The sequence below is a fragment of the Spermophilus citellus genome (assembly GCF_964194105.1).
Source record: "Spermophilus citellus genome assembly, chromosome: 2".
In the NCBI taxonomy this organism is placed as follows: Eukaryota; Metazoa; Chordata; class Mammalia; order Rodentia; family Sciuridae; genus Spermophilus; species Spermophilus citellus.
Window position 1 is genome coordinate 36648524 of NC_138183.1, and position 15511 is coordinate 36664034.

At 34.8% G+C, this 15511-nt stretch overlaps 1 protein-coding gene across 1 annotated transcript in view; it reads right to left on the minus strand.

Annotated features, from left to right (window-relative positions):
• Window positions 1-529: 529 nt before the first annotated feature.
• MELK (maternal embryonic leucine zipper kinase) overlaps window positions 530-15511 on the minus strand; it is an 82113-nt gene continuing 67131 nt past the window's right edge. Inside the window, exons 13-18 of the mRNA XM_081273704.1 lie at window positions 14124-14231; window positions 13024-13255; window positions 9860-9956; window positions 8714-8882; window positions 4402-4505; window positions 530-985 (exon numbers count right to left, since the gene is read on the minus strand). Coding sequence (XP_081129830.1) covers window positions 808-985; window positions 4402-4505; window positions 8714-8882; window positions 9860-9956; window positions 13024-13255; window positions 14124-14231 — 888 coding nt within the window. The 3' untranslated portion in view covers window positions 530-807. The remainder of the gene's footprint in view (window positions 986-4401; window positions 4506-8713; window positions 8883-9859; window positions 9957-13023; window positions 13256-14123; window positions 14232-15511) is intronic.

Sequence of the window (15511 nt, forward strand, 5' to 3'; positions counted from 1 at the left end):
ATCCGAAATAGTATTAATTTTTCTCCAACTAGTGTAATTGGTAAAATCTATACAAATGTAACTTGAGTTCTGGCCTTTAGAGACCAATAAAATGAAATAAAAATACAAATTTGGGGCCAACATTGAGACTTAAGGAAATTACCATAAAGTAACATTTCATGGTGGTTCATAGTTTAGATATTTACCATTGTTGACTGAACATACTTACTAAAGTCAATACTCTTTTATTCAACATATTAAATATGTTGTTTTACTCTGGTAACCACAGCTGTGACTTAGTTAACGATTTCAATAAATCCTACTTAAATAAGAGACAGGAAAAAAATTATGCAAATGAATTCTTATCTGTTTTTCTGCCCAAGGCATGTTTGATAACAGATAAAACACACTCAAAAGTCTCTACTTAATAGTCAGGAAACCATTAGAGATTTTATTTGGATCAAAATAAAATATAAAGAAGAAAAGTTTGTTATATTAACGAACAGTTTTATTTCAGAAAGAAATTACACATTAAAAGGGACAGGTAAAAGCTTACATTCACATATGAAAGTGAATCAAGAAAAGTCAATAGTTATTAATATACACATCGCACGATTAAAAAAGACAGTAACAGATAATGACAGACTTGCCTTGGATTCATCCACAAAATTATACCTTTTTCTTAAAAACAAAAAGGCATTATATTGGTCTTTAAGATAGCTCTTTAGAAATGAGTTGGTAATTCCAATGGACTTTAAATTCAAACCAATCACATCAGTCTCTATGTATCACACCCACATTTGTCAAAGCAGGATAGAAACCATTCAATTACACCTTGCAGCTAGACAGAATATCTTCCACTAATCTCTTGTAAACCCAGGCATCACCCTTAAGCCGCTGCCTCCGGATGCCCACCACATCAGGTTTTTGTAGCTGGCACACTTCTAGTTCAAACTGCATTGTCACTTTGCCAAAATCTGACTGTGTTTGACACTTCAGTGTATAGCTGTGAAAAACGAGATAAGATACCAGTTAGTAGGAGAATCATGACTATTTTGGATAATACAAGAGATTTCTAAGCTTCTAAAAGGCTGGTGGGGAAATGAGCCATTATTTCACGTTAGGCAATGTGTTACTGCTTATGGTTTCCAAAAGGCCTAGGTATGCTTTAGTGATAGAGTATGACTGGTGTTTTCCCAGAAGCTAAAGGAAAATCCAAGATTGAAAAGGCTTTACCAGAATTCTCCCTTGCTCCAAAGAAAAGCCCTTCTTTCATAGCTATGCATGCCATTCATGCTCAGGAAATCTGGCATTCTCCATGTAATCCTTTCAGCAGTATAATCCAGGAACATTAGGACATTTCCACAATGTTCCCAACAAAGCAAAGTACAAGGAAGATTAAAAATATTTTATGTAGTTGCACCTTGTTAGACAGTTCTTTCTTTCTTATAAATGAAGCAGAAGCCACCAACCCAATAGAACTTGTATTTTAGAGGATTTTCTAATGGTAGTAAGAGGTAATGATCATTATAATACTTTATAGCAGAAAGGAAAGCAAAAGAAAATCTAAGGATATGATACATCCCCACAATTGAAACATAGAGCACTTACAGTTAGAACTGCCACGTTACCTGCCCTCACAGAAAGGCCCAGTTTAAGTGAAGCTTTAAATTCATCTTAAGAAATAGAAATTATCTTGGGGCTAGGGATGTGGCTCAGAGGTAGAGCGCTCGCCTAGCACGCATGAGGCACTAAGTTCGATCCTCAGCACCACATAAAAATAAAATAAAGATATGTGTCCATCTATAACTAAAAAATAAATATTTAAAAAAAAAGAAATGATCTTGAAAAGTTACATAAAGTGAATTCATATAAACAACACTATGTTTAAATTACATTGATTTTAGAGTTTTATCTAATTTCCAATAAAAACAAGGACTAATTTTAAATTTAGGTTCCCTAAATATTTAAAAGCTATAACTGGGCACTGTTTCGTTTTTTAATCTGTTATGTTTTATGAGGTTTCATAAATTATCATCATTCTTTGTCCTACTAGTTATGTTAGTCGAGTGTTTTGGGGAAGTTGCTTGATCACTTAAAAATAAGCAGTCAAACAAATAAAAATAAATAAGAAGTCAATATCAGAAATGCCAAAAGGAGCACTCTATAGTTAAGGTTCTTGATAAAAAGATGAAGCATAAAATATTTGGTTTAAAAGCAATTTATCCTAACTGGAAAAAGATAATAATGTAATATGACAGAGATTATAATATTACAACAATGAAAAAACTTTTCTTTCTACTTTGTCACAAAGATGTTGAAAAACAAAGAAAAACGAAAGGGTCAGGGAAGAGACCCATGTGGTTGCTCAGGAAGTTAGGAAGACAAAGTATTGATTAACATCAGATCACATGCTGAAGCAATGATCAACCAAAGCCTTGTGACAGAGACTCAGTCAGAAGTTCTGTATGAAATATGATATGTCAACTTTGTAATGTTTTGAACAACTAATAATAATAATAAAAAAGAAGTTCTGGAATCACAGATATGCCCCTAAGCATGAAGAGAACAGAGTAAGTTAGAGAGATGTGTTCTAAAGAGGCCAAAAGAAGAAAACCCAGGTTCACATTAGTAATGTTTGTCAGCATTTGCAAACAGAAACAAGTAAAGCTATGTTTGGGAGAAAAAAAAAAAGAAAAAAAAACAGTCTCTTAAAATCTTACTCTTTACTAACTATTCTATTTACACATTTTTGTTAAATCTTTTAACAGCTGTTATATTTGGGATTGGAGTATCCCCCAAAGGATCATACTTTGAAGGCTTTGTCCACAATGCAGCAATATTCAGAGGTAATGGGGTTTTCGGAAGTGATTGAATCATGAGGGCGCTGAGGACAATTTCATGGCATTATTAGGAGGCAGTAGAAACTATAGGAGGTGAGACCTGGATGGGAGTTAGTCTTTGGGGGCATGCCCTTGAAGACTACATCTTGTTCTCCTCTCTCTGCTTCCTGGCTTCCATGAGGTGAGTTATTTCCCTCTCCCGTGCCCTTCCCATGATATTCTGCCTTGCCTCAGGCCCAAAGCAATGGAGCCAGATGACCATGGACTGAAATGTGATCTTGTGAGCCAAATTTGTCTTGATGATGCAAAACAAATGCAGTGAATCTACTTAGTCACTTTAATAAAAACATTTTAGAGACATAAATTAGTGGAAATTGCTTAGAAATATGAAGATCTTGGATAAGCAGAAGAGGTCTGGCTGTTTGGACCATGAGACTGTCATCAAGGAGTCAGAGTACTCAAAAGCAAGAAAAAAGTTTAAGTTTAAAGTACTGAAAACCCAGTACTATGAGATAGCCAATCACAAAGAGAAGGATTCTCTATAAATTTTTGATTTATTCAAAGTGTCTAATTCATTTACATTAAAATTTATACACATTATAAAAATCTATAAATATTGTTGTAGAATAGAGAATCAAAGGAAAACAGGATTTAAAAGAAAACTGGTAGTTCAGATATTCTCATTCCAAGATAAAAGTTTAACTTCAAAAGGGGTGTTTATGGGCTGGGGTTGTGGCTCAGCGGTAGAGCACTTGCCTAGCATGTGGAAGGCCCTGGGTTCGGTCCTCAGCACCACATAAAAATAAATAAATAAAATAAAGGTATTGTGTCCAACTACAACTAAAAAATAAAATATATATATAAAAAGGGGGGAGAGTCAAGATGGCGACAGGGAAAGGCCCACGAAAGGGTCCAGTCTGAGAGAGAGGAGTCAGACAATGAAGTCAGGAATTACCAGGGAATTTTTTTTTTAATATTTATGTTTTAGTTGTAGTTGGACACAATACCTTTATTTCACTTGTTTATTTTTGTATGTGGTGCTGAGGATTGAACCCAGGGTCTCGAACATGCGAGGCGAGCGCTCTACCGCTGAGCCACAACCCCAGCCCTTACCAGGGAATTTTAACAAATTATGCTTAATGGGGCCTGCTCCGGCCATTCAAATTCGGCTGCTCCCTGTTAGAAGGACAAATTTTAACAGGTATTCTGAACTGATGATGACCTTCCTTACTCCATTCCAGCGGGAAGTTAGAAAGGCACAGGAAACTGGGAAGATATTAGTAGGTTTCAACTTTCTCCAGTTTTTGAGAGGTCAATGATCAAGACCAGTGTGTGTGCATCCATGCGGTAATTCCATGTAAAACTATCAAAAAATTAAAAAATACTTAAAAAAAGGGGGGGTCCTTAATATCTCAAATAGAAGAGAATAAATTATGAACAATGATACTACCAAAAAGCTTTTCAAAAAATAATGGGAAAAAAATTTTTTTAAATGGTAAGATGGGAAGAGAATCAACTCACATTCTTTAAAGTCTAATACAGAGTAACAAATGCAACAGTCTCTAATTTTGCTTCTTACCCCTTTTGTACATAGTCAACATGCTTCTTTGGAAGAATAGACATTATTTCATTCAAGAGTTGATCAGGATTCACTAATCTGGTTGTAGTCACATTATAGTGAAGCTATTAAAAAAAAAAAAAAAGGAACAAGAAGTAAACCTTTACATAAGCCCAAAGACCATCCTATCTGATCTAGAGATCCAAAATTCCTCAATATAACATCTTTTCAAGCAGAAATATTTCAAGAAAAATACTGAAACAATTGACAGCGAACTCGGTTAATTCTATTAAGATGGTGCTAGGGAAGCTTGGAGAAACAATGTTTATTAGGAACTTCATCCAAGTTATTCCACTCTATACTTCCATCTTACTCTCCTGCCAATTTCATCCTCCTCCCTCCTTTCCCATCCCCCAAGGAGGTTTCACTGTTTCTGAGACTGACCTCAAATTTGCAGTCCTGTATCAGGATCCTCAATAGCCCATTCACCACCATGCCAGACCTAATCAATATTTTTTAAGACATAAATATTTAATAGCCTCAACTTACCTGTTTAAGCTGTACCTAATTCTACCTTCTCATATCAAGATAAAGACATTAATAGTCCTAAAATGTAAACTGTGGGAATATGAAACAAATGCCCTAGAAAGTTTGCTTGTATATAGTTGGATGTTTCCTTAATTCTTTCTGGAATATTCAAAGACTATAATAGGGGGCTGGGATTGTGGTTCAGCGGTAGAGTAGTCACCTAGCATGCGAAAGGCGCTGGGTTCAATCCTCAGCATCACATAAAAATAAAAACAAATAAAAATAAAGGTATTGTGTCCTACTATAACTAAAAAATTTTTTTAAAAAGATTATTACAGAATTCTAGGAGCTGATTCTATGACAATTGAATAAGGAAATGAATATAATAGGTACTCCTTTAAAAAAGTAATGTTATTTTTGTTCCTCATTGACTGAGATCATAATTCTAAGATATTCATTCATAATTGATATCCATATATCCACTTATTCAACAACTATTTACTAGAGTCAGGTGCAGTGGTGCACACCTAACAAGTGGGCAACTTAGCAAGACTGGGCTGGGATGTAGGTCTGGTAGAACATCCCTTGGTTCAATCCCTAGTACCACAAAAAAATAAATAAATAAGCAAACAACTATTTTTTGATATATTGGATACTTATCACATGATAGGCTCTGTTTACTAGGTATTGGAAAAGAACAACAACCGCACATTCCTAGTAGTTCTCTTACAGCCAAAATCATACTTTCTATGTCTTTTTGAGATTTGAGTTATTTTTATAAATAACAAAGTGCTGAGGTAGAAAAGAACCAGTTTCCTTAATTTTCAAAATTAAGACGTATGTGCCCCAAAGAAAGAATGTAAATTTAAGGTAGAGTTTCCCATAGTGGGGTATAAATTATCACTGGAGATATCCAAGAAAACTCCAGATGGCACATGGAAAAATATTTTTACTTTAATATTTACATATTTGTTTCAATCTGATCTGTAAAAATTAACAAGTACAAATAACAGTTTTCTTTTAAATAAATTTAAATTTTAAAAAAAGATAGTGGTAAAACAATAAAATCAATAAAATATTTTAAAAAAGAAAAAAACTATAAAAAATTTTAAAATAAAAATAAAAAAGGTAGTTGTTTCGATTGTGTTAAGTTTACAAGCATATATAAATATAATGCCAAAGCATATTAATTGTACTTTTCAGATATGTACAGCTTATTATATGTCAATAATACCTATATAAATCTATTTTTTAAAAGAAGATCACCATAAACAAAATATCAGATCAAAAATAGTACAGAGGATATGTCAATAAGCAAATGTTGTGAAGGCAAGTGTTAAATGGTTGGAGTTTGGGAACCTCAGCTTCAAATTACAAAGGGAATAAGCAGTACAATCAGGATGGGACCATCTATCTCCTAGCTTCCAATCCAATCAAACTAAATTAGTTCTGTTAAGACGGTAATAAATCACACATTTCCAAATCACAATTTATTGCTTTCGTAAAATAAAAATAATCCTAATTTATCTCTTTAAATTTGAGATTTTTTTTTTAATAGATTGCTTCCTAAAAATGGGCTTAACTGCATATGACTTGCTATCTTAAAAACTAAAATTAGGTAGGGTGCACACCTGTAATCCCAGTGGCTCAGGAGGCTGAGACAGCAGGATCAGCAAAATCGAGGCACTAAACAACTCAGTGAAACCCTGTCTCTAAATAAAATACAAAATAGGGTTGGGGATGCAGTTCAATGGTTGAATGCCCCTGAGCTCAATCCCTGGTGCACCCCCCCAAAAAAAAACTAATTGTTCTACTATTCTTAGAACCTTTCTATAAGTTTATTTTTTTAATATAAGAAGTTAGTAGAAAAAATGAGATTTCCTAAAGCCAGTCCTTCAGGCCTTCAAAAACTTACTGCATTAAAAAGACTCAAAAATGCAAAGTTATATCAAGCTTCAGATCTTTGGTTTGTGCTAATTAAGACTGTGGTTCTGCTATACTGGGGTTAAAATGCTCAACAATGATAAAAATCCCTAACATTGGAATGATACGTTATACTAATAAAGCATTCCATGTGCAATGCCATATCCAATTGTACAGCTTGTTTGTACAGTTCAGCTCTATGAGGTTGCCAGGGTAGGCATTATCTCCAGATTACACAAATGAAGAAACTATAGAAATCAGGATAAAAGTACTTGTCCAAACTATACAATACAAAACTTGTGCTAGAACCCAGGTCTCCTGATCTCCAATCTTCATGGTTTTTCTTCTACATGGGGGAAGTGCTCAGAGACTACCTGAAACACCAATTAACACCACAGCAGTTTCTTTTGAAAAATGCAGTGAGGTTCCAAACAATATACATGGATAAAGTTTTAGAATATTACCCGTTAATATTTGATATCTGCTTAGCTTCTCAATAATACCTGTAGTTGGATAACTTTCTTTAATTTTACTTATTTCATGTTTTTCTTAATCCCAATGTTAGAATTTGAAATACTGCCTGTCTCCAAATAAAGAAATCTCAGAATAAAAAAATAAAATATGTATAGTGAATAAATAGCCATACATTACATAAAATTTCCCAGTGTACTATCAATCCAACAAGACAACAACCAATACTAATTGGCAAGTCCCATCTTCCACTTTGAGGCAGGGCATAAATAGGATCACAGAACATTTTCTTCACAAGCACCTTTCTGACCAACTGCTCAGCATTTTCCTAGACCATGCAAAATTACTCAAAGTCTTGGTACAAAAACTAAACACAGGCCCAGTCCCCAAATCACAAGAACTATCATCCCTCCTTTGGGTCCCACCCTCTTGGAACTTATAGTTATTACAGCACTGAACCCAGGGTGTCAGAGTAGTGTTCTAGCTTGTTTTCATTGCCGCTCTATGGGTCAAGGGAATGAGCTGTGTCTTATTCATCCCTTTACCTCTTACTTCTTCCCTTCCACCCAATAGAAACACCATTCATTGGATGTTTGAATGAATGCTCAGAGAGAATCCAAGAAGATAAGAAGCATTTTATATCTACTAACAGTTTATTTTTCCTTTCCTTCCCTACTAAATATATTGTTCATACTACTCACAGATTAACCCATTTTAAGGCAGACACTTCTATCAAAAAAGGATCCAAACCTCTTAGCCAGGCCCTTTAGGACCTCCTGGCCTTCCTTCCCAGCCTGTTTCTCATTATTTTCCTCACACACCTGACATTCAAAGTTTAAATCAACTTCTCACACATGCTAATATTTTGTGAGGGCCTGCCAAGGTACCTATGTGGCAGGGACTCTTCTATGTGCCAGAGATACAACAATTAAGCTCCAGCCCCCATCCTCAAGGCAGCTCTTCATTCCCCACGCCTCCCCCCCTCCATGTTGCCTCGGTGATTATCCCTCCATCTGATCTTTAATATTTGAATTATAGTCATATGCTCTTTGAAAGAATTTATGTGATTTACCTCTACATTCTGAAAGTCCACTGCATAGGAAAATGCATATAGTAAGTGCTCCAAAATCCAGGGGGAAAGAATAAGTAAATAAAAAACACCAATCAGTTCATTCAGTATTTTTCTTAAAAACAAACAATAACAGGGCTGGGGCTGGGGTTCAGTGGCAGAGCACTTGGCTAGCATGTATGAGACACTGGGTCCAATCCTTAACACCACATACAAAAATAAGTAAAATAAAGGCATGCTGTCATCTACAACTACAAAAAAATAAAATAAAAATAAAAAAAGAATAACAACAAAAAGCAGTCATCTTCTGAAATCTACATTAGAGAATTCCAATATACTTACCTTTAGCCTTCTTGGCCCATCTTTGGCAGTGCCCTTCCTTTTGCTCCTGGTAAGTACAGTGATGACCTTATCCAACCCCCTTTCAAGGCTCCCAAACACTTTGGTTCCTTTTCTTTTTGGAGTATCCTCCATATGTGCCTGGTTAAGATCTAGTTCCACTGAGCGGCACCTTAAAAAAACAAAGTACAAGTAGCATTGGGCTCCCCGCCTGCTGGGCCCTTACAGGCCCTGTTGTGTCCCTTTACACACACTGGAGTGCCTCAACCAGGTGTGCCTGGGCCAGATCATCTCATCCTCAGGGGAACTAAAGCCATATCCCACTGGAGAGGAGTCAGTCCCCTCACCCCAAGCAAGTGCTAGTTGACAAAACTACACCCCCCCCTTTTTAATAATGTCAAATATACTAAAAAATGGGAATAATAATACAACAAACACCTATATGTCCTCCTAGTTTCAACAACTGTTAGTATTTTATCACATTGGTTTTCTTTAATGTGTACAAATACATTAAATGTATGTGAATATTTGCTGAGATATCTGAAGATACCATGACACTTCACTCTGAAACATTTCAGTATACATTTCCATAAGAACATTGTCTTACATAACCGCAATATCATTAGCACATCAAGAAAATTAGTAATAATTCTACAGGGTCATTTACACGTTCTAATCATTGTAACTGTCCACCAAAATGTATCATGCTTTTAAAAAAGTTATAAAAGACAGTGGCCTTATTGTTGCAGAATATTTCATCCTACAGTGGTGGGTTTTCTTTGAAACACCCAGTTAGTATCTCTACTATCTGGGGGAAGCTGTTGTGAGTAGATACCTATGCTCTACGGGCAGATGAGCAAGGAAAGATGGGCCTCAGAGAGGGAACTCTAGATAGCTGGAGGCAGGGCCATTGTCTTCCCATCTGTACTTTAAGAAACCGCGCCAGTCCCACTGCTAATCAGTTATAATTCCACTTCATGAAGAAGGCAGAGCCAACAGCTCTGGTAATGGTCACAGACCATCATCTTGCAGACATTCCTATAGAGCATATATGTCATGATTCCCCTTAATTAGAGTTATCAAAGATAAAAAGAGAAATTTCATTACATATACCAAAAAAGTTCAGAGTCTGAAAAACTGAATACCTACCGCCTCTCAGGGCTAATGACACTTGTCATTAACTTTTCTCTTCCTGATGAATTTCCTGATGTTTTAACTGGGGTTTCTTTCAGATACTGGTTTCTAGCTATTAGAAAAAACAAAAAACAAAAACCATACGTAGATAATGTACTATGGTTCCAAAATTTCTACCAATACTGTATATATTACCTATTGACTTGAAATATTGTTACTATTTACCCAATGATGTTAAAGACTCTAATTCTTAAGGTTTTTTTGTACTAGGGTTTAAACACAGAGGTGCTTTCCACTAAGCTACAACCACAGTCTTAAACCCCAGTCTTTTTTGTTTTAAGACAGGGTCTCGCTAAGTACCTAAGGCTGGCCTCAAACTTGAAATCCATCTGGCTCAGCCTACTGAACTGCTGGAATTACCGGTATACTGCCACTGCACGCAGCTCAATTTTTTTTTTTTAATATTTATATTTTAGTTGTAGTTGAATACAATGCCTTTTATTTTATTTATTTATTTTCGTGTGGTGCTGAGGATCGAACCCAGGGCCTTGTACATGCTAGGTAAGTACTCTACCGCTGAGCTACAACCCCACCCCCCCAGATCAAATTTTTAAAGGAAGTATATCCATGTGTTTTATAATAAAAACAAAATCATTTTGTCTTTGATGTGTCGCTCTTCTTTTCTTTCCTGCAAACTGAGGCCATATATTTTATGATATTATTATGATACATCTAAATAGATCATACAAATATAGATTTCATGATTAATTATTCTTCCTTCTATAAATAAAAATCAATTTATATTCATTCAAGGGCCCCAGTTTATGCCATAATTGATGTAGCATTATAAGGTGTTAATTTCATTCCCAGCCCTACTCAACTTCTGTTAGGCAAAGTGATCAGTCCCCTGAAAATGCTTGATAAAAATTATTAAAGAAATATGAGGGCTGGGGTTGTAGTTCAATGGTAGAGTGTTTGCCTAGCACATGTAAGACACTGGATTCAATCCTCAGCACCACATAAAAATAAATAAATTAAATTAACTTAAAAAAAAAAAAAAGAAATATGAGCTCCATTATTTTTTATATTTCCCAATTCCTGAATTTTGTGCTTTACTTTATTTAGGGTATTTGAATCTCAGATAGTTTGTATCAATTTTTCAGTAACAAATCTGGTTAATACTAAATAGTTAACTTTTCATTCATGATCTAAGAGTTTTATACCTTTTAGAAATAATATTTACTTTATAATAACAAAGATATGATATCAAGTTTTTCAAGAGAGATTGTAGGCTTGATTTTATTTATAAATATTAAGCTTTATTTTCTCTAGTTCCACAATAAGAAGAAAATAAGAGCAATCAGAAGTACCCATGAAAATAATTTTCATCTTTGTGTCCTGAAAGTATCTGCTACTACACATAGCTGTCCTCTGAAAACTCTCACTGACTGGATTGTGCAGGAGTCACAAAAATGAAATTAATGTTTGTGTCAAAAATAACTCACAGCAAAAGTAAAATACACTAATGGAAGCTATCAATTATAGCTTCAGCCACTTTCCCTCTTAGGCAGCTCTTACATTTAAAGAAAAACAGCTAATAAAAGCTTTTTGACCAACACAATCTCACAGGCACAAGATACGTTAACTGATGACACTTCAAGATAATAAATTTCAAACTATTCACATTTAAAAACCTTCAGTTACATAAAAAGTATCAATAATGGTAAAGATTATATTGTCAACAGGTTTTTTAAAAATCCACTAATAAAATAAGTTGAGCTAAGGTTCATCTTATTTCCCTGACCAATCTATGACTCATAAAGGACACTATAGTTATATTGAGAGAAATAACAGAGGAATGAGATACCTCATTGGAAAAAGATAAAATCATAGCAACCTTGGGATCCTACTACATGTAGCTGTTATCACATTGAACCCTTGTAACACAGGAAACCAAACAAAAACACTCATCACACAAAACTGGCCTCACATTTTTTGGGACTTGAATTGATGAAATAAAAATGCCATTAACACAATAACGGGACTTCTAGCAAATAATCAGGCAAAGTCTTCCATAACATCTTTATGGATAATAGATTGACCACTGAAACTGGTTATCAACTCCATTAGCAAACTAGAAGCACAAAATGCAGTTTAGCAGTAGTTCACAAGGCAATGTTTCAGAATTTGAGTTCCCAGGATTTTAAAATAAAACAAGGGAAGGTCGTGATTACTGGAAATAAGGCTAATAAAGCTTATGTGTCATTTTTAAAAGAAACATGGACTGGCTCAAGGTAAATAAAATTCATTTAGGCCCTAATTTATTCCTTCATTTGGCAAATATGACCCTACTACATACTATGCGCAGCTATAATAAACATGACTGAGTCTGCTGTCATGACACTTACTACCTTATCTTGGTAAGACTGTCTTATCTTGTTTAATTTTCTTAGTAACCCTAGAAAATTGGGTTTTTGTCCTAAGTACCATATTTTAAGAGGCACATTGACAAAAGTAGAATATATCCAGCTGAGGCCAGTAACCAAAGGGTTAAGGGAAACCGTTTAAATAACTGGTAATATTTAAACTAAAGAGGAAACCAAGGGCAATGAGAGTTGTGATTACTAGACATAGACTTAGATACCTAGAGGGACATCACAGATTTACCCTATATACTGTGTTTGGCGAGTAATAACAACAAGGAAAACAGGACCAGAAACCAGATGTGGAGATCCAGATGAGTATCCAGAAGGGTTCTGCAGAGACTTTGGTTTGAGTCATTCTAAATGGGAATAACTAAGCAAGCAAGGTCTAAACCTGAATATATGACCTTAGGAAAATCACTTCACCCCTCTGAGTCAGGTTTCTAAGATGTGAAAAAATGAGAGTTGGATTAGACAAGCTCTAACTTGTTCTTTCAACTGTGCTACCCTATGATGCTATGATTCAATATTTTAAATGTGGGGAAAAAAACCCTCAGTATTATTTGAGAATGATTAGAAGTTAACTAATATGCTTTCATTTCAAATAATACAAATAGCATACAATAAGAAGCAACTTGACTTCTAGAAATTCCTGACAGCAATGCTAGTAATTTCTGACCTGATGATATGTTTAACACAGTAAGAACAATGAAATCTGAAACATTTTGATCATTGCCTAATTCACTTAGCACATACCTTTTGAGGGTGTAGTGTAATGATTTGGTGTTGTGAGTACTTCTCTTTTATGCTGGTTCTTATTAACTGGAGTCTTTGGCTCAGGAAATACAAAATATTCTTCATTCTTTACAGCAGATTGTGGAGTACATACATTCTCTTTGTTCTTTAATTTATTTGCAGATGACTTGCCTAATACTGGAGTTAATGATTTAGACTCCAGACCATTTGATTCTGTCCAGTGCTTGGTAAACTGGAAAAAAAGAAAGTTACCAGACAAAGCACACTGAAAAAGAAAAGTCAATTTTTTTGCAGCATGCTTAAATCATTTCCAAAGTACCTTGCACTATTTTTATTAAAATTAAATACTACCTGGGTTCCAACCTCAGTACCACACATTTTAAACATCAGATACTATCAAAAGGTTGTTATCTGTGGTCCATTTGTGTACAATGTGTCAAAATGCATTGTACTATCATATATATATAACCAATTAGAACAAATTTAAAAATTTTTTTTAAAAAGGTTATTATTGGCAATACCAGGAAATTTGAAAATGTATATCCAGTTCTTTTTAATTCATGTAGATTATTTTATTTTAGTCTGTTCTACTGACAAGTAACATAGATCTATATACCAGGAAGGGAGGATTTAACCACTTAGCTACATGTAAATTATGTTTAAGTTGTTTTTTTTTTTTTAAAGGAAGAATATAGTGCTACAAAATGGAGTCATGGCTTTTCTTTTTTCTTTGGTACTGGGGATTGAACACAACCTTGTTCAATCCACTGAGCTACATACAGCCCAATCCCTTTTTAATTTTTATCTTGAGACAGGGGCTCATTAAGTTGCTGTGGCTGGCCTGAAACTTACAATTCTCCTCCCTCAGCCTCCTGAGTCACTAGAACTATAAGCATTCACCACCACACCTGGCTCAATCTTGGTTTTTTAAACTTGATAATAATTGCCTTCCCTTTCATTAATATTCCAATAATCTCTCAATAATATTTTCAGTTGTTATTCAATAAATCTGCAGTCACACACTTGATCTCATCATGTTAGTCTAGGTGTTTTTATTATTGAGACCTATTCTGCCTTAAATAGTAATAACAACTACTAACCTGTGGTGTTTGGGGAGTTGATAAATTGTCTTCACACCATTCATAGTCTATTAGTCCAGCCACATAATTTTCATCACTTGTCACATCTTCCAAGCTCAGATTCTTTGACTATTGAATTAAAAGATAAAATAAATTAGAGATAATAGCAACACTGTTTGATTTTTAAAACAGTATGTTCCAGGCACAGAGGAAGGTCCTGAAGCAGAAACAAATAAAAGACAGGAATTTGGATGAGCTTACCATCAAAAACAAAAACAACAAGTCAAAAGTTTTTATTTTAATTTTCAGGAGACTCTCACTCTCAAACAATGTGTCTTAGAACATTCTTAAGATATATGGCATACTACTTACTTAGCTTATCAGTATCACACAATCACTACAATATCAGACAACTTGTTTGTAAATTTACAAATAAAAAGCTTTGACAAAGCAGAAGATGGAAAGGAAATGACTTTTGAAACTCGGGTGTTTTACATAAAAACATACAGAACATTAATTATTTCTACCAAGAGTAAATTAGTCTTATGAAACATCTCCCACAGACATGACACTTGGGGTTCTGTGCTAACACTTTCATCAGCATCTAACATATTCTCCCTCATTCTTTCCCCTTTATAAACAAAGGGTATACCACATTCACCCTAAAGTCTAAGAGTACGGAGTATTATTGTATTTTTTTAAATTTCTCCCTCCTTCCTTTTCCTTCATCATGCTAATCTGGCCAAGTAAGTTTACCTGAATTTATTATACCTCATCCTTCTTTTCTAGACCCACTGCCATTACTCCAGGACAAAGCTTATACCTGAACTATGCAGACAATGTGGCTTTGCTAACTATCTTTCCATTCCCACCCTTTCAACCAGGTGACAGAGTTCTACAGAATTGCCCAATTAGAACTGGCTGCATGTAATGCAAAGATGAGGAAAATACTAAAGTTAAGTCTAGGCTCAGTGGGGGAAAGTTCAGTATTGTATAAATGATGGCCATCATGGGTCCTGCAATAGGTAATAACTAAACACATACCATCCCTGACTGAACAATTCTATATATCACAGGTAAATTTTTCAAAATCATAGTCTTATCTCTTCCTTGCTCAAAAATCAATGGTTCCTGAGCTGAGGTTGTGGCTCAGTGGTAGCGTGCTGGCCTAGCATGTGTGAGGAACTGGATTCGATCCTCAGTACCACATAAAAAATAAATAAATAAAAGATCCATCAACAACTTAAATAAAAGAAAGAAAAACCTTTATATTAAAAAAAAAGTTGATGGTTCTCAATTACCTATTGTACAAAGTCTAAAACTCTGACATGCTCTCTACATTCTAGCTCTTCCCCATCCTTCCAACTTTCTTGTTCTCTCATTCTTACTTTTCCCCTACTTGAACTTTT